This window comes from Lichtheimia ornata (genome assembly GCF_029851405.1).
Source record: "Lichtheimia ornata isolate CBS 291.66 chromosome Unknown scaffold00003, whole genome shotgun sequence".
Classification (NCBI taxonomy): Eukaryota; Fungi; Mucoromycota; class Mucoromycetes; order Mucorales; family Lichtheimiaceae; genus Lichtheimia; species Lichtheimia ornata.
Window position 1 is genome coordinate 658,897 of NW_026695323.1, and position 21,839 is coordinate 680,735.

General features: G+C 43.9%; 7 protein-coding genes across 7 annotated transcripts; 2 read left to right on the plus strand and 5 right to left on the minus strand.

Annotated features, from left to right (window-relative positions):
* Window positions 1–156: 156 nt before the first annotated feature.
* Window positions 157–5,085, minus strand: O0I10_001231 (uncharacterized protein; the record flags this gene model as incomplete). Its single annotated transcript, XM_058481328.1, has 10 exons — window positions 157–506; window positions 584–977; window positions 1,055–2,509; window positions 2,568–2,703; window positions 2,764–3,007; window positions 3,065–3,200; window positions 3,260–3,958; window positions 4,023–4,601; window positions 4,670–4,869; window positions 4,953–5,085. The coding sequence occupies 10 exons, from the start codon at window positions 5,083–5,085 to the stop codon at window positions 157–159; spliced, it is 4,326 nt and encodes a 1,441-aa protein (XP_058347966.1).
* Window positions 5,086–8,643: 3,558 nt separating this feature from the next.
* Window positions 8,644–9,940, plus strand: O0I10_001232 (uncharacterized protein; the record flags this gene model as incomplete). Its single annotated transcript, XM_058481329.1, has 4 exons — window positions 8,644–8,731; window positions 8,807–9,406; window positions 9,467–9,765; window positions 9,830–9,940. 4 exons carry the CDS (start codon window positions 8,644–8,646, stop codon window positions 9,938–9,940), a joined length of 1,098 nt encoding a protein of 365 aa, XP_058347967.1.
* Window positions 9,941–10,772: 832 nt separating this feature from the next.
* O0I10_001233 (uncharacterized protein) lies at window positions 10,773–14,418 on the plus strand (the record flags this gene model as incomplete). Its single annotated transcript, XM_058481330.1, has 12 exons — window positions 10,773–10,977; window positions 11,520–11,847; window positions 11,935–12,054; window positions 12,125–12,158; window positions 12,240–12,458; window positions 12,636–12,874; window positions 12,930–12,991; window positions 13,057–13,345; window positions 13,414–13,819; window positions 13,891–13,965; window positions 14,136–14,235; window positions 14,309–14,418. The coding sequence occupies 12 exons, from the start codon at window positions 10,773–10,775 to the stop codon at window positions 14,416–14,418; spliced, it is 2,187 nt and encodes a 728-aa protein (XP_058347968.1).
* A 126-nt stretch (window positions 14,419–14,544) lies between these two features.
* Window positions 14,545–16,050, minus strand: O0I10_001234 (uncharacterized protein; the record flags this gene model as incomplete). Its single annotated transcript, XM_058481331.1, has 1 exon — window positions 14,545–16,050. The coding sequence occupies one exon, from the start codon at window positions 16,048–16,050 to the stop codon at window positions 14,545–14,547; it is 1,506 nt and encodes a 501-aa protein (XP_058347969.1).
* Window positions 16,051–16,337: 287 nt separating this feature from the next.
* O0I10_001235 (uncharacterized protein) lies at window positions 16,338–17,182 on the minus strand (the record flags this gene model as incomplete). Its single annotated transcript, XM_058481332.1, has 3 exons — window positions 16,338–16,559; window positions 16,630–16,886; window positions 16,951–17,182. 3 exons carry the CDS (start codon window positions 17,180–17,182, stop codon window positions 16,338–16,340), a joined length of 711 nt encoding a protein of 236 aa, XP_058347970.1.
* Window positions 17,183–17,730: 548 nt separating this feature from the next.
* On the minus strand, window positions 17,731–20,821 carry O0I10_001236 (uncharacterized protein; the record flags this gene model as incomplete). Its single annotated transcript, XM_058481333.1, has 12 exons — window positions 17,731–17,856; window positions 17,927–18,016; window positions 18,071–18,998; window positions 19,059–19,109; window positions 19,169–19,472; window positions 19,531–19,576; window positions 19,633–19,808; window positions 19,871–20,045; window positions 20,109–20,191; window positions 20,249–20,296; window positions 20,367–20,519; window positions 20,584–20,821. The coding sequence occupies 12 exons, from the start codon at window positions 20,819–20,821 to the stop codon at window positions 17,731–17,733; spliced, it is 2,418 nt and encodes an 805-aa protein (XP_058347971.1).
* Window positions 20,822–21,009: 188 nt separating this feature from the next.
* Window positions 21,010–21,635, minus strand: O0I10_001237 (uncharacterized protein; the record flags this gene model as incomplete). The annotated part of the gene is made up of 3 exons (XM_058481334.1): window positions 21,010–21,147; window positions 21,240–21,406; window positions 21,479–21,635. 3 exons carry the CDS (start codon window positions 21,633–21,635, stop codon window positions 21,010–21,012), a joined length of 462 nt encoding a protein of 153 aa, XP_058347972.1.
* Window positions 21,636–21,839: the final 204 nt, after the last annotated feature.

The following is a 21,839-nucleotide window of genomic DNA, read 5'->3' on the forward strand; positions in this document are numbered from 1 at the left end:
GACATGTCTAGGGGAACGCTATTGTGATTAACTCGCTCAGAATACGTCAACAAGTTTATTAGTATTAAATGATACAATGCGAAATCAAATGAGGTGATCGAAAATTAAAAATAAGGATGTTGTCTACAGAGGGGGATAAAGGGACACTATCTTGCTCTAGCGCTTTGCCTTGCGTTTCCAATAGCAGAGAATGGTGAACACAACCACGTTAAAACCAGCAATTCCAGCGATAATACCGAGATCACGCCATTTGTTATCAGCTGACCAGTCAAAGTTCGTCTCGTAGTATACCTTGCCGGATTGATAATTACAATAAGCGCAGATATCAGTAGCATTTGGATCGACCACATAACCCATGCCCCCGCTCTCAAAAAAGTTGGCCATGTACTCTCCACACGTTTGCCCAGCAGGAGGTGTGAACCTTGCTACATCATTCTCATTGCATTGCACGGGAAGCGTTTCCAGTTCATTGACCACCAGACCTTCGACAAAGTAATGGTAGGGATCTACAAGGTAAACACCCAATCAATATCGCATCCTCGAATCAACAAAGGCAACATGTGGTGATGATGATGACACTTACCAACCCAATACATCCATGAACTCCAAAACTTTGGCATCATTTTTGCGGGCTGCATGATACCAGCGAAGAGCAATAGCAGCGAGAGCATAAGTGGATTGAGAACAGCAGCTACCATGGGCTTTTCGGAAATGCCAGCAAGCGAGAAACCAAACGTAACCGACCAAAAGACAAAGATGATCTGCATGAGGTAGAAATAACCACACGTTTCAGGGCTGTTTACAAAACCTGCCGTCCAGTAGGAGCCTATCATATAAAAGGCGCTGAGAAAGAAGATGTAAGGAATCTCCACCACGATGACGGAAATGGCAAAAGGAATCCATCCATAAAATCTGGAGGCGTATTCACGGCGAAAGTATCGCCGTTCATTCATAAATTTCGGTTGAGCTAGGCAAACCTTGTCAAACAAGCATAAAGCATATAAGCATTAAAGGTAAGTATCATGCATAGTTCAAAAGAGAAAGTTATACTGACCAAAGTGTACGACATCAAAAAGCTGTTGAACAAGGCAAAGGCCCTGTTTTGCATGTCGATAGCAGTGAGCGACATTTTCCAGTACATGAATCCAATGATCAATGCGAGTGCCATAATCGCCATGAAACGACCAAGGTTGTAATCAGGTGAGCGCCAATAACAAAGAGCCATCCGCTTGTGTACAAGATAAAGTTGTCTCCAGAATGAGGTAGAGTATGCTTGTGCCTTACGTGTAGGATGTTGATCAGCTGTGTTGTGGATTTGTTCAAGCTCTTCTTCAAGTGCCTTTGCTTCATCCGAATGCACCCAAATATCAGCCCAATCGCGTTTAGCCTTGCCAGCCGTACCAGCGCCAACCACTTCAAGGATGTATTCGGCGGGATTGGCTTCGGGTGCACATTTGGGACCACCATGGGATTCAAAATAATTGATCATTGTTCTTGCATCGGGTCCAATTTCACCATAGTAGGCTGTACGGCCACCACGCACCAAAAGCAGCAAATGGTCAAAATGCTCAAAGAGGATCGCAGAGGGTTGATGGATCGTGCATAGTACAGGCCATCCAGCATCAGCCAGCTTGCGGATAAATCGAACAATGTTGTATGAGCTTTGAGCATCCAATCCAGAAGTGGGTTCATCCAAAAAGATCAACTTGGGTTTGGCCACCAATTCGACACCAATGGTAAGGCGTTTACGTTCTTCAACCGAAATACCAGCACCCTTTTCGACTTCACCAATTTGTGCATCCGCAATGTCATCCATCTCCAATAGCTGAATGATTTGCTCCACGTATTCATCTTTTTCTTCTTTGGGTATGCTGGGATCTTGACGCAAATAGGCTGAAAATCGAAGGGATTCACGCACAGTGACAGCAGGTTGATGGATATCCATTTGCTCACAATAGCCGGTGATACGTTCAAAGTCACTTAGAAGAGCTTCACCATTCAAGTACATGCGTCCTTCCACTTGGCCAATGGTCTTACGACGAGATAACACATCCAATAAGGTTGTCTTGCCAGCACCAGAAGATCCCATCAAAGCAGTCAAGTGACCAGGTTTGACGATACCAGAAATGTCGTTAAGCAAGTGAAGTGGACCACCCTTGAAAGGCACGGTATAGTTCACGTGATGCCATGAGAATGTTGTACCAGTAGACACCTTTTCCATGTTGGCAGTGACCTCTTGTTGACGACGACGACGTTCATCTTCTTCCTCATTGGTACGTGGCTTGGGTGCCTTGCCAGGAAGGTAAAGTTTGGTAAGAGCACCTCCTTTGTCTGTGCCAAGGTATTCCATGCCAAGTGCATTGATAGCCGTAAAGAGAATAAAGAATCCAACCACCGCAATAAAATTAGGCGCCCATAGATGATTTGGCTCGAAACTGAGATGTTCACGCAGATAATCATCACCAAGCACGTAGTTTTGCCCTGGTCGGCCACCTTGCATCGTGCAAACCTATTTTATATATGTGTGAGCTTCGAAGCTTTAATTGACCATTGAAATGTTGACTTACTTTATGACTCCAATCATCGTAACCAGGGCCTTGTGGAATCGAATTTCCCACACCGTCACAAGAATACATTTGGCCTTGCATTTCATTGATCAACAAAGCTTTATAAGCATATGCAAGAGGATCGATCCAATAAAGCCTAAAGGACAATGGCTGATAAGCATCCAAATCAGGGGAAAAAGAACAATAAGAACCTTACCAGAATAGCCACGGGTGCATGGATGCATATGGGATGATATAGCCGCAATGTGAAAGCACGATAGTATACATGATGTTCGACAATTGACTCGCCAAAAAGAAGTTGTTGGTAAGCACACCAAAAGATCGGAAGACACCATTCATCATGAGATTGGTGAACACCATAACGATAAAGAACGTGAAAAAGCGACCAGCATCCAACGTAAGACCCATCATGAAATACGCAAAGATTTCAAGTAAGAAGACTAAAGTGAAATGATTAGAACGTTGTATACATAGAATGATGCATCAATATGTCGTACCCTGGACAATGGCGAATGGGATATCCATAATAACTTGCGAAATATAAAATGCAGCAGGTCTATACATTGCAAAATGCTTGTGCTTCTCCAAAACTGGTCGGCCCTCGAGAAAGTTAATGAGCTCCGTTTGGCAAACCTAAATGGATGACAACGGTCGTTAATACTGATAAAAGATGTATTTTAGGATATACTTACCATGGTATTAAAGACCAAGAGCTGAAACAAGCCACCACCTCTACTGAAGGCACCCATACCCGTCATTGGCAATTGATAGAAGCATGATCCAGTGATAAGACTGAGGACACCGATGGTGCCGAATCTTGAAATAAGGGCATCGATATCTTTGATAGACAAATGATATTGTCGAATCGTAAGGGCCTTGACTTGTTGATAAAAGGATGCCGTATAGATGCCACTCTTGCGTGCACGTTTTTGGTGTTCTTCACGTACAGCTTCAGCAAAAGTTTCTGCTGGTTTCTCGGCATTGATCTTGGTCTCGTACTCCTCAAGCTCCGCCATCATGCGTTTGTACATGCTGGATTCATAGTATCGATCTTGGAATTGAGATGCGTGTTGTGGCACCGAATCTTCGTATCCAGGGCGCACTTCACGTTCCAATGGATTACACAAGCCTGTCAAGAAATCAGGTGTCGATTTGCGTGGCGGACAATAGAAGCCGATGTCTTCAAAATAAGCTCGAGCCTGATCAACAGGGCCAAAGTAGATGCAGTAACCTTCATCAAGCAAGAGAACCTTGTCGAAAACGTTGTAGATGCTGTTGGATGCCTGGTATAGTGTTGCAATGGTTGTCTTGTTGAAAACATCGGTCATGATACGCAACGAACGGACGTAATCGAGTGCTGAAGCTGCGTCAAGGCCACGGGTGGAGCAATCCTAATAACAAACAACATGTAAGAACCCACGATCGCTAAGAACACAAGCAGAATCTCCTCAGTACCCAGTTATTGATAGAAGATTGTGTTGTCATAACTTCTGCAATGGAAAGACGCTTTCTCTCTCCACCAGAGAGGCCACGGACGAATGCATTGCCAACCAATGTATTCATTTGCTTGGTGAGACCGAGCATGTTGCCAAGGAGATACAAGATCTTGTCGACGAAATCACGCTTGCTTTCATTGGGAAGACGATTGCCGGGAGTCTTTGTTCGTAATGCGAGTTGAAGGGTTTGTTTTGTGGTAAGAGTGGGATAATGCTGATCCTCCTCTTCATTATAGACAACTTGACCCCGATATCTCTTTGCAAAGGTAAGTGCATCAATGCCACCATAGCTGACTTCGCCCTCAATGCGCGTATAAGAACCACGCATATTGCTGAGCACCTTTAGTAAAGTAGAGCATCCTGAACCAGGACGACCAAGCACCAAAAGCATTTCGCCATCTTTACAGAAACCCGTAAGGCCATGAAGAATGGTCTTTTGACTTCCACCAACTCCAATGCCGAAATACTTCCAAGGTTGTACAGTACGAGCAAGCACACTTTGAAGGGTGGGAATCGTATGCGCATCAGCTCCAAGACCCTATGATTTAATAGTAGCCACGTGTGAATCTAATTGTTTCAAATAAAGGCGTGGATCAGAAAACTAACCTGGACCATGAGGTTTTTCCAAATGAGACCAAGATGTTTGGGTTTGGTGCCTGCTTCTTCAGCATCATTCGACATTCCATGTAGATATTCATCGAGGTCGAATTCTTCCACATGGCCCTTCTCCATATCTCCTTCATGCGTTGCTACACGGCTGATCCGTGATAATTCACGCCTCACATCATTGTATTCCACAATGGCATCTGTAAATCAAATAAAGTGAAAAAGCTTTTTTGAGAATGCAAAATTTTATATGTACAGAGTCCACAGGATCGATTTATTTTACCTTCAACGGAGACCACATTGGCATCCGTCTCACCATAAGAATCATCGCGGCGTTCTACAACGTCAACGCCAATGGTATCAGACGATCCAGCAATTGATTTAGTATCATGGTGGCGTGGTTGTACGTGTGCCATGGGGTAGAAAGCACAATCAAAAAGGGAAACGACGTCTCGAGAAACAAGAGAATGATGAGCGGAACACGTTTTTATAGAGGCAGTTTCGACGACCGAATCGAAAAAGGTAAAGCGGCGGAGGGATTTGCCGGAACAGAAAAAGATACCAACTACGTTGAATATGGCAACAGATGGCCCAAAAACAAACTTTGTCGAATCGGTCGGCGAACCACTTTTCCATCCAATCTCGTTGTACAAATGGCTGCTGCGGCAAAATGATAGATGCTACCATGGATGTAGACTTCTTTTAAAAAAAGGTGGGATTATGTTCCCCTTCACACCTACAGCCAGCGGGACTTGGCGGGAAGAAAAAAGATCTCTTTGAATCCAACACAACCTACCAATCAAGCATTGAAATCAATACCTGGATCAGAAAACTTTTTTTTCATGGCTATGGGACACACAACCATCGGTAATGTACCCCGCTTTTTTTGTTGCTCACCACGTGCATAACAACAACATTGTATCACATCCCGAAAGCCAAGAGTTGTTATCCATGCTAGTGGTGTTTGTTTTCAGCATGACACCCATGTTCATTTGAGCTTAAGGCGCTCATACTGCATGTTTCAGACTAATTTTCCCCCCTTGATCATCATAATGGCTATATACACCAAACGCATGGTTTCTCGAATCGTTTACAAAGATCATCCCACGCACGACGCTGTCAAATCATGTTACCTGTAAACCTTTTTTATTTGGATCTCTTTACTGCTTTACTTTATGCCCAGCATTGTGGATCTTTTTGCAATTGCATACGATGGAAGAGGGTGGGGGCAAAGACATATGGCTAAGAAGGATCCAGAAGTTCTACTCATGGATTGCATTGGAAATCACAAGAAATCATAGGAGCTGGGATCCTGGTAGTCGCGTATCACAAAAAAATCGGCGTGCATTTCAAAGGCGAAACTTCTTTTACCCAGACATGTGTTACAAATGCAGCTCACATTGGGAACACCACATCAAATCAAGAGGGAAAGGTGCTTCATATCTTTCCCAGATCAAGAAATAGCCGTGAGAGGAAGGTATAGTACAAGCCATTATGACATGCGTAAGTTCATTTGATTATCATGCTATAGAAGAATTAGAATTACTCCAACGTGCTATGATGATATAATGGTACCACTGACTCATTATGGGTCTCCTTAGATACCCCCTAGAAGGCAAACAAAGACGCCTATAAACCCAACATTCCATTATGCAAATTACGTAGATTGACTCCTAAGCCATCCCTGTTATACAATACTAATTGCTACATAGCGCCATAATCTGATCAAGAGCCATACTCGTTTGTGAAATCAAGGAACCATGATACGATGCTTATATCCCAAAATCGCTTCAGCTAATCTCGAGTACCATCTATATACGTATATCTCGCTCTCTCACGATGCCCTTATTACGCAGCTGGACGGATTGGGCTTTTGGATTCGAGGAACACAGAGCTGTAGAGGTCAAACATCGGGTGTTACTCGAAAGCAAAGACATGCTGTATGCTTATCTAGTATAATTGAAAGTATTCCTTGATGGTAGTTTGTTGGGGTGGGCATGTGTGTATGACGCACCTGGCACTAATAATATGGCCTTTGGGTGCTATGAATATACATCTTTTTCTTCTTCCTTTGTTTTCTCAAAATAGCAAGTGTTGGGACGTGTCATGATCTTTACAGCCATTCTCATTGCTATCCCCCCACCTCTGTCATTATCATTGAGTCGTCGTGGTCATTATGTGGACTTTTCTTTATAGTTCGGGGCTCGAAATTTGGGAAGCACAAACCATTCGACTGCATAATGAAACAAGGACACACTCCCTTTCACCTTTCAACCGCGTTCCCTTACGTTTCACTTGAACATGCTTTATGCGTATATGCAACCTGCCGAATTCAACGAATGCAAGGTGCCGATCGCTGGAAATGATTCAAGACGAACACTAAGGACGATTCGACTGCATTGGAAGAACACGTTTGCAGCACTGAAAGGTACGCGTTGACGAAAGAAGCAGCATGCTCTGATGCCAATGTCAATGTTGGGTATGTCCTTACGGTGTGACAGGTCGTTGTTCTTGTAGCGTCTTTTCAAGTAGCACTTGAGTGTAGAGCCTGCAAGCCGTGGCACTCTTGGATCCCATCATCATCATCATCATCACATGCATTGCTATTGGTCTACGTTGGCGTGTCATCATCCTCATACAAACTTTCTTTTGATGCTTCTACGGCCAATGCCACTCATATCATTGTCATCCAAGGGCACTACCTGGCAGTCACCTGCGATGGAAGGATGTTGTACATATGCAAGGTACCTGGATTTGGAAGGAACATGTATTGCAAGATGGGTTTTTTTTTCATCCTTTGTGGCAGAGACAAGGTGGCGTTTATGAAGCAGCAACAGGCCAGCAGTAAGTGGGCATATGATGGATCATCGTTCACGAGGTAGAGGCCAAATACCAAGGTACTGTAAAATGGATACGATGACTTTTTCTTTGGAATTATCTGGTTAAGGACATCACCATCACGATACCTGGGATCTCATCAGCACATACAAACAAGGAAGGCATCATTCTCGGAGGGTACGCAAGATGGTCACCAGGTAGGGAAGAGGGAGATGTACGAATCAGACCACTAGCATCGATGACAATGCGACTTTTTTGTGATGTTTGGTACGATAGACAGGATAGAATACGTTAAGAATCAATATATCTTATTTTCACTGCAACTACAACACGTCTTCTTGTATAAGCTTTAAGGATGAGGTCAAAATTGAGAATGGGGCATAAGACTAACGGCAGCACCATGCGCATGGATGATGACATTTTGAGAGCCTAAATGCGATGCATCCAATGTCCTGAACAGCAAGGTATGACGGCATCTCTAACCATTTATGCAGCAGCTCCGCTGCTGGTTTCCTCACCACAGCGATTATCTCTTATTTCATCAACAAGCAGCTTTTTAATAAATGTTGGCTTTGGCTTTGTCACTTTAAGTGTTGAAGTATACGTAATTGAGTATGTGTCCCTGGATGGTGTCACCAACAACTCCCAGATTAAGGGTGCATCTTTCTCTTAGAGTAAAAAGAACAAGAAGGTGTTATTCATTGTGGGTGTCTTTTTGGTTGTCTTTTGATCAAGAACGCGTATCATCAGGAGTAGATGAATAACAAAGATCTGATGATACTGATTTAGACCATCCAATGCATTGATTGGTCATTGAAAAGGAAAAGATGGAAACAATTGATACCATAGTTACCCATGGAAAGCCCGACAACGCCCCCTTCCCTCACATGCACAAAGCATACATACTTTAACTCGAGACCTTTAATATTAAATGGATGTAGATGCTACAAATGAATGACTACAGCAAGAGATGATGGTCCACATGTTTACTGAATATTCCATGTTGGGTTTCCTAGTCTAAATTGCTGCACAGTGGTTACGATAAGAATGGGCCATGAAAAAAGTCTTCCACCACATGACCCGCGAAACTGGATTTTAAAACCTCGGTCGAGTACCTTAATGGTTGCAGCTTAACCATGGACACCACCATCTTGAGGAACGACGAGAATTGGCAAGAGAGCTGGCTCTTGGTGCTGATTTCGAGCATTGCTTGCATTCTGGGAGGTAAGATCACGACTCTCATGGCATCCATAACCCCATTGCTTATACCTTCCCACCTCTTTACCATTGACAAACCAGCATCTGTGGTGTTTATTGATACTGTATGGCCTTCATCACGCTACAACGCATCCTGTGCATCTATTCTGGAGCAACCCAAAGTGATCGCCTCGTCGATGGCATTGGCTGCTGGTGTCATGCTGTTCTCTTCGCTCTTCACGTTATTACCTGCTAGTCGTGCTCGGCTCGCTTCCGATCATTGGATGTACCTGTATTACTTTGTTGGGATAGCAACGACCATCTTCATCAATCGTTGTATCCACTGGTGTGCCCCCAACGCTATCCATGCTTATAATGAAGGTCCTCATCAACATCACCATCATCATCATCATCATCCATCGCCCTTGGAACATCCTGTTGATAGTTGCAGCAGCCAAAGCACCCTTTTACCAACAACGGCAACGCATGATGATCCATCCTTTATGAAATCTACAACAACAACAACAACGGGTCACCTTGGAGAGCACACTCGACTTCAATGGAACTCGATCGAATATGGAGCTGTCACTCAACAACAACATCCTGACTATTTTGATCCTGTGAAAAGCAATGATCAAGAAAACGATTATTTTCGTATCGGCATCCAAACAGCTGTTGCGATTTGCATTCACAAGTTTCCTGGTAGGTGTGATTCATGAAGGAAGAAGAAAAGCAGCTTTTTAACTTACTTGCGTGCTATAGAGGGATTAATCATGTTCATCTCGGGACAAGCATCCAGTCGTCTTGGGCTTAGTGTGTGCGCTGCCATGTCGATTCACAACTTTATTGAAGGATTTATGATTGCGCTTCCGCTCTACTTTGCTACTAAATCGAGGGGGAGCGCGTTTGGTTATGCAGCACTTCTTGGAGGATTATCTCAACCCATCGGAGCAGTTTTGGGACTCATTGCTTTCCGTGAAGTCAGCCAAGAACAACAAGATACCCTTTTTGGCGTTACCTTTGGTGTGGTGAGTGGGATGATGTCGTTTATTGCCGTCCAGGTAAGCGGGTAGAAATTTTTGTCTCTTTGCTTTGGATTATGATGTTAACGATGATATCTTTTAGAGTATGCTACCACAAGCGATTAAAGCGGATACTCAACAACGTTATGTATCGGTGTTCTTTTTCGTTGGTATATTAGTTGTTGGACTGGCTTCGCTTCTCAAGTCAGTATAACCATACTTGTTTTCCACCTGCATCCCTATGTACATACACTTGCAGCTGGCCCAATTTCTTGTGTTTCTTTTAGCCTGGCAATTGACTTCCGGCACGCATCTTATTTCGCTTTCCAATTATCTCTTTCGAGCGATTCCCCCTACCACCACCCACTCACCCACTCATGTATCGTTACCATGGCAAATTCCACATCCATATCCTATCTCCACGCGCAGCAGAGGATACCCAACCCACTCAACCACCCCCTTTCTGTATATAAATAAATCACAATTGATGATCCACATTTGCTTCGATCGCACATCATGGATAAATGGTAACTGTCACCAATGGTGTAAACATGGCTGCCGTAGCAGCTGATTTGAAATCAGTTAAGGGTGGTGCCTTTAACCATGGATAGCAAAGGCTGCGAGAATCATCTTGCATATAGAACTGCAGATAACCAAAATGCAAAAGAGTGGCGCCTAATGGGTTCACTTTGGCTCTCCCCTCTCTCTCTCTCACTCTCTTCGTGACCTACACGCATATGTAAGTATCCCACCCCCTCACTTTTTTTCGCCATTCTATTTAAAATTCATCACCATTTCTGTCTTTTTTCCTTTTTCTTTTCCCTTTCATCTTTGACTTTTTATTATACCCTTAATACTCATTGTGCCGGTACACAAACAACTTCAATCGACTCATCAACAACAATAAACCGCATAACGACAACAACGATCCAGCATCCAACATCCTCATTTTCGTTGTCCATCTTCCATATCAACATATACCAAGCCAGCATACAGTACACTTTTTTTTGTAATCCTATCTGATCTCGTTATTATACCTCAGCATAATGCCATTCATGACCTACCTTACGCGCCATCATCATCAACACCAACAAAACAACACCAAGGCCATGCACAACTCAAATCATCACGATACACACACCACTAAACATGGCAAAGGAATGCATATTCCTTCATCATCATCATCACAGCATAAACGACGAGAAGTAGGCGAGTATATACTTGGCAAGACCATTGGGCGAGGTGCGTCGGGTAAGTTGACACGGAAGGGTAATTCATATAAGGAGCAATTCTATTCTTCTCCATGACAATTTATCACAACCCACATGTTTGATTTCTTTCTCTTGCCCATTTTACCATTATCATCATCCTCTTTATGTCTCCACAGCAACGGTTGCCATGCAACGGTGCGGCTTTGGCGTGGTGATAATGATTGTTGCATCAAACACCCCCAATACCCGCGTTGTGTGTTTATACACACATGCTTGGGTGACCAGCCGACATTGCGATCTGCTCCATTTATCGCATTCAAACCCCCCAAATCGTTTGACACCACACACACATATGCACATCCACAATTCATATTACTTTCAATCGCACTCACACACACACTCACTCATCGGCTCATTCCTTTCAACAAGACCCCCAATTTTCGTTTCCCTTTTCTTTCACCCTCCCCCAAGATGCTTCTCTCTCTACAAACAACCCCCCAAAAAACCATGATGCCTTGCTCCTTAATATGACGAAAAAGGAAAAAAGAACCATAAATGTTGACCGCATTTGATGTTTTGCAGGTCGAGTCAAGATTGGGATCCATCGACATACCGGTGAGCAAGTTGCTATCAAGGTGATCTCGCGTAGCCAGCTAGCGACATCATCCACCATGGCACGCTGTGTGCAACGTGAATTGGCTGTGCTTCAACTGCTGCATCATCCACATCTTGTGGATCTCCGCCAAGTGCTTCAAGATGCTTCAAATGTGTATTTTGTGATGGAATACGTTGAAGGTGGCGAGCTTTTTCAAGTCTTGTCAGAGCGAGGCCGATTATCCGAACCAGATGCTCGACATTTGTTCCGTCAACTAACTACTGCACTTGCTTGGTGTCATGCTCACCATATCTGGTACGTTTTTAAAAATTAGAGTTGTCTTTATACATGTCATGCATTGCATTGCGTCTTGATGTTGGGCTAAAATTATACACACACTAGCCATCGTGACTTGAAGCCCGAGAACATCCTGCTGGACAAGGATCATAAAACACTCAAGATTGCCGACTTTGGTATGGCCACCATCCAATCACCAAATGAGCTCCTCAACACAAGCTGCGGGTATGTAAATGGCTGAAACATGATGGAGGATGCACATACTCATCCTCTGTTTTTGTTACTTGACATATAGGTCTCCTCACTATGCAAGCCCAGAAATAGTCAGGGTAAGTAGGATTTCGTCAACTCGAGACCACCTTTGCATTTTCGACCACGTCTTTGTTTTTCTTGACACAGTTTCTTTATAGGGCAAACGATATCATGGACCAGCAACCGATGTATGGTCGTGTGGTGTTATCTTGTATGCTATGCTCACTGGCCATCTACCCTTTGACGATGACAATGTTGGAAGATTGCTTGCAAAGATAAAATTGGGCCGTTTCTTACCACTCCCTGCTCATGTTTCACGTGAAGCGCGCGATTTGATAAAGAGCATGTTGGTTGTTGACCCAGCCAAACGCATTACAGTAAGTTTAAGTTTGAGGAGGAGGAGCAAAGTGGATGGGTTGACGGGGTGATTTGTGGGTGTGTGGGTGCGTGTAAAAAGAGCGACAGGGGCAAAAAAGGACGATGCATGATAAATGTTGCTATTATTACTCACTGCATTTCTCCTTCTTGCTCTCTTGCCAATATGTCTATTATAGCTCGATGCAGTGCTTGCTCACCCGTGGCTGACAAACAAATCCTATTTGGGTACCGACCTGCGTTTCCCAGATGCATTACCACTTTATCACAAGACTCATAATCCCCTGCAGGATCATGACCTAAGACGCCCCATCGTAAACGATGCTCTTGATTTAGATGGTCGCATTTGGGAAACACTCAAGGTTTTATGGAGACGCTCATCTCAAGAAGATTTGCTTCAAGCTCTCACGAGCGATAGGTAAGAGAAAAAGTCATCAACATGTTACATGGACTGACAACAAAATTTTGTATAGACCCAATGTTCCAAAATTGACATGTCGGTTACTCCAACAACGTGCTTGGCGTCAAGAACATGGTATGTTGTTATTGTTTTGATTCATGTACAACATCTAATGATCCATCTACTATTATTGTTATTAGGCTTTCCAACAGCTGCTCCCAAATCATCGTTACCTCCTTTGAGTGAAGATAATGGATCATCGATAGCGCCCATGACTCCGCCATTGACGCCTCTTTGTAGCAACGTCGAATATAGTTCTCATTGTCTCCCTACAACGACACGAGACTCAACGGTGGATACGATGTCATGTGGTCGTACAGTGGTGGACATGCCACCCACACCCAAGAGCATCCATGCATTTGACCTTGATCTCTCATGGCACTCTGAAATCCAATTACAAAATGTGGATGCATGCAAGAAACGAAGATTGTAAGTAACACAGACGCACGTAGCACATCATGTGTAAAACTGACATTGTATGTTATTTACGGTAATAGCAGCAAGCAGGTTATTATTGAAGAAAAGCAGCAAAGGCATCGTGCATCCATCACCACCACAACAGCAGCAGCAGCAGTAGATGATCTCACAAGTCGTCTTGCTGATCCCATGGTGGCCCGGTACACAAATGCATCCCCCACACTCCTAGCAGCACCTGCTCATGCAGCTCAGCAGCAATTGCTACTTCAACACCAACGCCACCATCAACGTCCTGCATCCTCATTACTAAGGAAACCCAAGGAGAATGAAGAGGGGTTCATTGCATCATTTTCAAATTGGTTAAGCACCACTTGGGATCGATGCATGGATCATATGAGCTCCAAACCACAACGACCACTAGTGATTGAACGTCCTGCAAAGCATGAATGTGAGGCTGCGGGCAAGATGCATCAAATCTTTGAAGAGGTAAGATCATGTTGTGTTCAATCCCCTTCTTGACGCTAACAACAACAATGATGTATGATGTAATTATCTAGCACTTTAATGGAAAGCTCAGTGGTCGCGTTTATCCGAATGGCTTGATTGTATGGAGTGGATCGATTGGTGGTAAGGTTATTTTTTGCATGTGGCAAAACGCATGATAATAGGAGAGAGAGAGAGAGAGAGAGAGAGAGAGAGAATACAATGGTTTCTAACGAGTACTCCTCCTCCCCCCTCTTTGGTCCCTTTCCAATTAAAAAAAGTAGGCATGCATGAAGGACAACAACAACAACAACAACAGGAGACATCACTGCATTTCTTGTGCCGTATCACTCAAATGCCTCCCACCACCACTGATACCCAAAGCGACCAAGTTAGGATAAGCTTTACACTTGTAAAAGGTAAAACGATCACCATCCTACCATTGTTGTAGTAGATGTCTTCTTGTTTCTTACGCTTTATTCATTTACATAGGTGACGAGAAATGCATGGCATCTGCTGTGGATCAATTGTTGCAGATATGGGACGATTATGAGTATGACGCAAAGTCTGTTGCTATCACTAATGGCTGGTTAAAACAATAAACAGTACAAAAAAGTAAAAAACACAACAACGTATGCACAACGATGCAGTCCAAAGTGAGATAACGGGATCAGCATCAGGGAGGAAGCACATACATTACGCGCGAATGATGAACCATGGATGATACTTTATTGCGTAAAGATGAAACCAAGTAGGGTAGCTGCTATCCAACCTACTAGAGTGGTGTAGTAAAAAGAGGACGATGCATCATTACTTGGTGGTGGAGGAGGGGATGCAGGTTGAAATCCTTCCATTGCCCTATCCGAATGATCACCAAGGGCACGCCATGGAAGACTAAGACGAGTGATGTTGTAAGGATGAGAATGCTCAACACCAAGCTTTCTTGCCATTGCTAGGTATGTTTCATTGGCATAGGCAATATAGGCCCAATTGAGCACATTGGATAAAATATAAGATGAATCAAAGCCTCCAGAGTTATAAAAGTTCCAAGTCGATTCGTTGGCTGCATAAGGTAGCATGAAATCCACAGCTGAACGAATGCTTTTGCCATCCACTGTTTTATATTGATGCAAGTCCACACCGACTTGACGGCCCATATGGGCAAGTTGGAACAAGGCTTTGAGATTAAAGATGGAATAGAACCAAGAGAAAGGACGTGCTGTTTCTTGATACATTTCGCCCGATGACAAAATCTGTTGTGCAATACGGGAGGCTGTAGCATTCTGGAGCACCTGTTGTGCCAAATCTTTCTTCCCCAAAAAGCGATAAATGGCGACTCGTTGTACGTCGTAGTAGGTGCCGTGGTTATTGTGTGATTCTTTTTCAAAGATGCCATTGGGACTCTTGATAAGCCATTCAATGTATTGTGCAAACCAATAGCGGATGTGACGATTCATGCCCTCTTTCCAAGACTTGCTATACTGCAGGATAGCCATTGAATCCATAAGATCTGGCAACACGTGGAAATCAATGATACCTTTGGCACGGCCTGTATTGTACCCACGGACCAAGGAGGCGTATTGCAAATGTGGATTCATTCTTGTTTTTGAGTCAATGAACCAATCGTGGATACGTTGGGTTGCTTTTGCTGCATAGGTCTCATTGTCGAAAAAGTGATATGCCAAGGATAGATATTGCACATGCTTCACCAGGTTGCGGAAATGCTGATAATCGGGCACCTTTTCGATCTCAGGGTTGACACGACCATCATGTCGAATATAAGGCATGCCATTGGGTTGCGACTCGTTGGGCCAAAAGTAACGTGCAAGTGACATGTAATCATGCGAATCATTTCCGGGCACAGCAATCGACTTTTCAATCACTGAAAAAGTGGTCGTGTTGGTCACATAGCGGTCTGCTTTCTTTTTTAGGAACCATAATGCATGCTGGAGTTCGCGATCATAGTCGTGCATGTGTTTTTTGTTCTCTCGTAAAGCTTCGGGGTCGATCATGGCAAAGTGAAGCTTGCCGTCAGAGACACTTTCGGGTGGATCGTGTGCTTTGGGTGCTGGATACGTCCATCCTGTCACATCACTTGACATGAGCGACATGCTATCATCATCATCTGCCGAGACTGAACCATCGTCTTGAGCCTTGCAAAACAAGCTACTACTACTTGTTGCCGCCACTATTAGGATCGTCAAGAACCACTTTGATTTGTTTTTAAAAAACATTCTCGTTGGTGAGACCGACAATAGAAGAACAATGAACGAGAAAATAAGCAAACAATGCTCCCATCCATATCTCTCTACCTGAAACCCGTCATTGGATTATTCACCGAGGAAACTAAAACCTTGCCAAATTGAAAACACGTGACCATACCCAACCAAGATGCCGCTCCACCACTCCACTCCACCACTCTGAATCCTCGTAATAAAACGTTTCCAACTGAGCCATTGTATTAAAGTCTAATGCGTTCTACTGATATGTGCATATGCGTGTGTGTATATATGTGTGTTGTCTAATAGATCTCGTCAAAGGGCCGGGTATCAGCAAAACAGCTGTCAAACACGCTGGCAACAGCACGCTCAGCTTCTTCCTTGGATTTACAACTGGGATTCTCCATGACTGAGAGCACAGCACGTCGTCTTACACAAGCTTGATGTTGTTTGGTGAACGTATAGAAACCTCGTTGTATCTCTCGTGTCCATTTGCAATCTCCACTAAGGCTAGCAGCTCGTACCTAATGAATCCCTATGATTAGTAACTAGGCAACCTACCAATTTCATCCCATCCCATTCTCTCTTTCTCACCTCACTGCATGCGTGATGTCTCAAGTTGAGCCAGTCGACCTTGAACTTGTGATGATCATACAAATGCACCATCTCGTGGACCATGGTGTGTTCTTGGTGCGTCTTTGAATTCATACGATTGTAGCATAGTAGAATACCATCTTCAGGTGAAAATCCTCCAGAGCGTGTAGGATCGCATGGTGCACAAATAAAGTGGTCTCGCTTCATATCATGCCCAACCTTCTTCAAGTGATCAATCATGAATCGCACAGGTGGACCTGTTGAAAGGATACTACTATGAGTCTATGGCATGCCGTATACACGTGCTAGCATAATACTTGCTGTTCTTCATCAAGTTGTCACGCCAAAGTTCGCATTGTCGACATTGGTAGGAATCGAGTTCGCCTTCGAGTTGCTTCTGGAAATGGGCTCGTTCTTGTTCAGACATGCCAAGGCCGGTCATGTATTGCAGCGATTTCCTCCACTTTTCAAACTTTTTCATATCCTTGAGCGAAGGTTGAGTATCATTGCTGGGGGTGGGGGTGGTTGCTGTTGTGTTGGTGTCTTTATCCATGATGTATTTGTTGTAGTCAAAAGAGGAAGGAGCGTCCTTGTTCCTAACATCCAAAAGTACTCCACACACACACTCCGCCACTGTCAACAATCGAGCCTTTTATTACTTTCAACAACGAAACTACAAGCTGCTTTGGGACATCTCTAATTGTTCACACCTTTTGCATGGAGCTCGGATCATACAAAGGAGACAATGATTACATTCGGAACAAGGTCTTGGTCGTTGTTGCTTTTTAGAAGATAATAAATGTCCCACTTTTTCTTTATCATCCACCTTTGCTTGAAGTGATGAATGACGACAATGAACCAAAGAAGGAACAGGAGGAGGATGTGAAGGGCCTTGTAATATAGCTCGACGTTGCATTCAATTGATTCAATAAAAGAGAAGCAGTTGTATAATTGAACGAGAGCACGCGTTATGTGGATCAGGAAACAAATAGCATGTAGTGGTCTCACATTTGTTTATGTATCATTCTTTTGCCACACTTTTCCCAATACAAACAATCCATTGTAAAGGACATTGTCTATTTTATCATTGTCTCATTGCTACTACGAATACTGCTCAGCCATAATAAGAAGTACAAGACTAGTCCAACCCGTGAATGGATGGCTACGTTGACCCTTTCCAGTGCTATCAGAATATTGCTCCCATACATAACCGGTTTGGGCATAGTCCTAAGATACACAATCCATGTCAATGTTATCCATGATCCCTTTCTCTCTCTCTCGTAATACAATCATTTACCTTGTACACGGTGTTGATGATATTGCTGCGTAACTCGGCATAGATTTCTTGCGCACGTTTTTGATAAGGGCCTGGGGTGTTCATATAATTCTACGATACCATTGTAAGCACAATTACATCATGAGAATGTCATATATGGCTTACGTTATAGAGTCCTTGCAATGTCAAATAATTCATGTTGATCCAAATTGGGCCTCGCCAATAGACTTCGCCTGTGTTGTAGTATTCATCCGAAGCTGACAACGAACGCAATCCGTAGGGCGACCATAATTCATTTTCATTGCGGATCATTTCAAGAATAGCACCAAGCTTGGGTGAATCTGCAGGAACAAGGCCGAGTGCCAATGGGAACAAGGATAAGTATCCCTTGTGACAAACATGAACAGGCTTGCCTTCTTCCACTGTTTGATCGCAATAAGCCTGCTGCTCCTCATTCCAATGCAATGCATCCAAGTTTTCCAGCATATCCAATTCAATTTGAGCAAATTGTTGTGCATCCTCTTGATTTCCAAGTTCAGTTGCAATATCCTTTAAAAGTCGAGTAGCAAAGGTCATCCAAGCCATAAGATCAGCATGCAATTCACCAACGTTGGGAGGTTCTCCACGAGGATAGTCATCCAAACCCGATGTCAAGGTATGTTCAGTGGTACGTCCTCTCCAACGGTATGCTTCTTGATTGGATGTCTTGCGTCCAAAACGTGCCAAGTGACCGCGTTGGGTCTTACGGAACCATTCCCAATTGAGCTTCATCTTGGGATACACCTTGTCAAGCCAAGCATGACCAAGAACAGCATTCTCCAGGTGGAAGTTGCGTAACACAGCAGGGTCGTCAAAGCTCGACATGGTAGTGGCGGCACCCGATCCTTCCATCATGGCAGCGCCTTGTTGGTGCGTAAATCGATCCACATAGCGTTTGATGGCAAGATACAAAGTAGGAGGATTTGCATAATGAGGAAACTGCGTTTGGAATTCGCTAGGCACCTTGCTACGTGCTTCATCACCCAGGATTTGCTCACGTCCAACCCATCCATTCTCATCAATCAAGGAAATCCAATGCTTGATAATGTCCAAGCTATTTGAAAAAAAAGTCCATCAGTAGGTGGTTAACCTTATGTGGCACCAATAAACATACCTCAAATCATTGTCCCATTTACCAATAACCAGCTCATGGAAACCTTCATCCCTATCATGTCGATTATTATTATCATCATCCTTCTTGGTCGTGTGTGTAGTGGCACTTACCAGTAGAAACCACGTGGGAAAAAGGGACGACTTGGTGTGGCAGTAAACAAGCTTTGGGGACTGGTATACTGAGGAGAAAGAGGCTCGCCAGCAAAACTCTCTTCATCCTGCAAAGGGCCGTGTGATCGATCAACAATGGATGATCCATAAAAGTATCCGATGCCACCCAACATGTTGCTCAACAAGAACTGGGCAAATTCAATCTCCTTGTCCGAGAATCCTTTTTCTTTGAGATGAAAAGTCGTTTCAAAGCGTGCCTGAAATTCGTTGCTTTTTTCCTTGATCTTGGGACCCATCATTTCATCTAAACATAAAACATGTAAAGATATACCATTGTTGTTGTCATAGATCATTGGACTTACTGCTCAGCTTCTTGGGAGAGCTTGCGGATCGAAAGATGACATCAAACTATGTATCACTGTATCATGAATACCTGAATATCCCCATATCAAGATGATGCCTACCTGAAATTGCCCATGAAAGATTTTCTGGAATGCGTACATGTTGGCGACTTCATCCTCTTCCTCCGTCAAAGTGTTGTCCAAAGTGAAATACGAATAAGGGTGTGCCATTGCATCTTCGGGAGAACCTTTGGCAATCTTTTCTCGTGCAGACATCAGTAGTCGCGGCATAATGATATCTGGGAGGAAAAAACAGGTCGCATGAATTCCTTGTAAGATTGTGTGTATCATGTGACCCTACCTTTAGCACGCCAAATATCGCCTTCCTTCACTTGAAGACCCCACCATTGTGTCCTTGAAAGGTCTTGATCAATGCCTTGTTCGGGGCTCACATTCAAAGGGCCATCCACGATTTCGATCTCAAAGTCACCAAGGTCTGGCGTGTCACCTTCGATTTGGATGGGTGATTTCAAGCCCTATGTGTTGTATACATGATAAGAATGGATAATCATCCTCCCTTGAGCTGTATAATGCATTACCTTGCGTGATAACTTGCTAACTATATCCATGCTTCCTTGTCCTTCCAATCCAGCATAAAAGATAATGGTGGTCGTTGATGGCACTGAATAAAACAAGATGCATGAATGGGTTGTTCATGGACACTTTTGGTATAAGGTACCTTGGCTATTCATGGGTTCACCTCGAATACGCACACCCCAATCACCACCTAGAGATAAAACGAGATTAGCTACAAGGCGTTGTTGCTGGTACTACGTTTATGCATCGAATCTACATGCCATGATCTCCACCAGGTACTTTGATGAATTCTGTAGTGATCTCGACATTGCTCGGTCCATCCTTGATCTGTTGCATGCCATAGCTACGGCCATCATGTTGATGATATCCATATCCATTCAATCCATCCCCTTGATCACAAGCATGACGAGCCCCTGTGATAGTATCGACGCGTCAATCTTTTATAGTTCTCGTGTGTGCATAGCTGTATCCTCTTACGTTGGAAACCTTGAAACTCGCCACCGTCAAACCAGATGAGGCCTGTCATTAAGGATTCGGGGAAGCGAGTGCGAGTGCCAAAGTAGAGATTAGGTCGATAGGTGCCCCACAGTAATGAGTCGTTGGCAGCACGATCGGCGTGCATTACAAAGTCGATATCGTTGGAGTCTAGAGTTGCTTGGACGAGCACACTCGCCATTGACACTAGCCCTACAAGAGAGCCTAATAGACGTGTCATGGGTGGTTGGAGTAGTAGAAAATGGGCGGGGGGGGGAAAGAAAGAAGATAATGCTGGCCCTTTGTCGCAGTTTGACGTGCTTTCTATCTAATCCAATCTTTCCTTGCCAAGTACAAATGTATAAAAGACAGATAATTGCATTATTGGATGAATCGTGTTACAATGCTCTTTTATTAGTTTGGATGTCTCTATTGGGTGGTGGTGGTGGTGGTTGAGGTGTTGGTGTTGGTGGTGGAAGGTGAGTTTTGCTTGGATGCCATCAACTTTTCGTATTCTCTTTGTCGCTCGTTCAATACAAATTTGATGCGTGCCATCGACTTTTGACACTAAAAACGCACAAAAAAGAGGTACACATGTTGTTGTTGTTGTTGTTGAGTGATCTTGTTCCCCTTATCGCAATACCCCTTCTCATACATACCTTCTTGAGACGACCTGCATTGGTCCAAAGTTCCTTGGTAATACCTAACCGTTTTGCTTCTTCACGTTGCGTAGCAAGCACGTTGCGTTCCTTGAGAAGAACATACCACAGCTTGTGCAAGTCCTCAAACGACTTTAAGCGTAGTTCACTAGCCTTCCATGCTCGTCCTATACATAGCAATAAACTATTCAGTCATGTTCTTCCAATGGATAGCTGTCGAGATGGTAATGCGCACGAACCAGTCCAGATTTGTTTTGGCAAGGCTTCACCATTCTCAAAGAATTGGGCCAATCCTTTAGCGCTGCTGGTAGTTGTGGTGGTGGTGTTGTTGGCTGCTGCAGTTGTTGTGCTGAATGCGCGCACTGAGGAACGAGCCAGTCGTTGTAACAAGGACATTTGTGTGTATGTGTGTATGTATTGTATATGTATGGAAAGGGAAGGGGGCTGTCGGGGCAATGTGTCAAGGCTCAACAAAGACAAGCCACTGGCAGTGGGTGGTGGGTGGTGGTGGTGTCGTCAAGTACTCAGCTCCACACACAAAAGTGCCGCTGCCGCTGCTGCTGCATAATGCTACTACCTTTTGCCTCTTTCAAAAACATA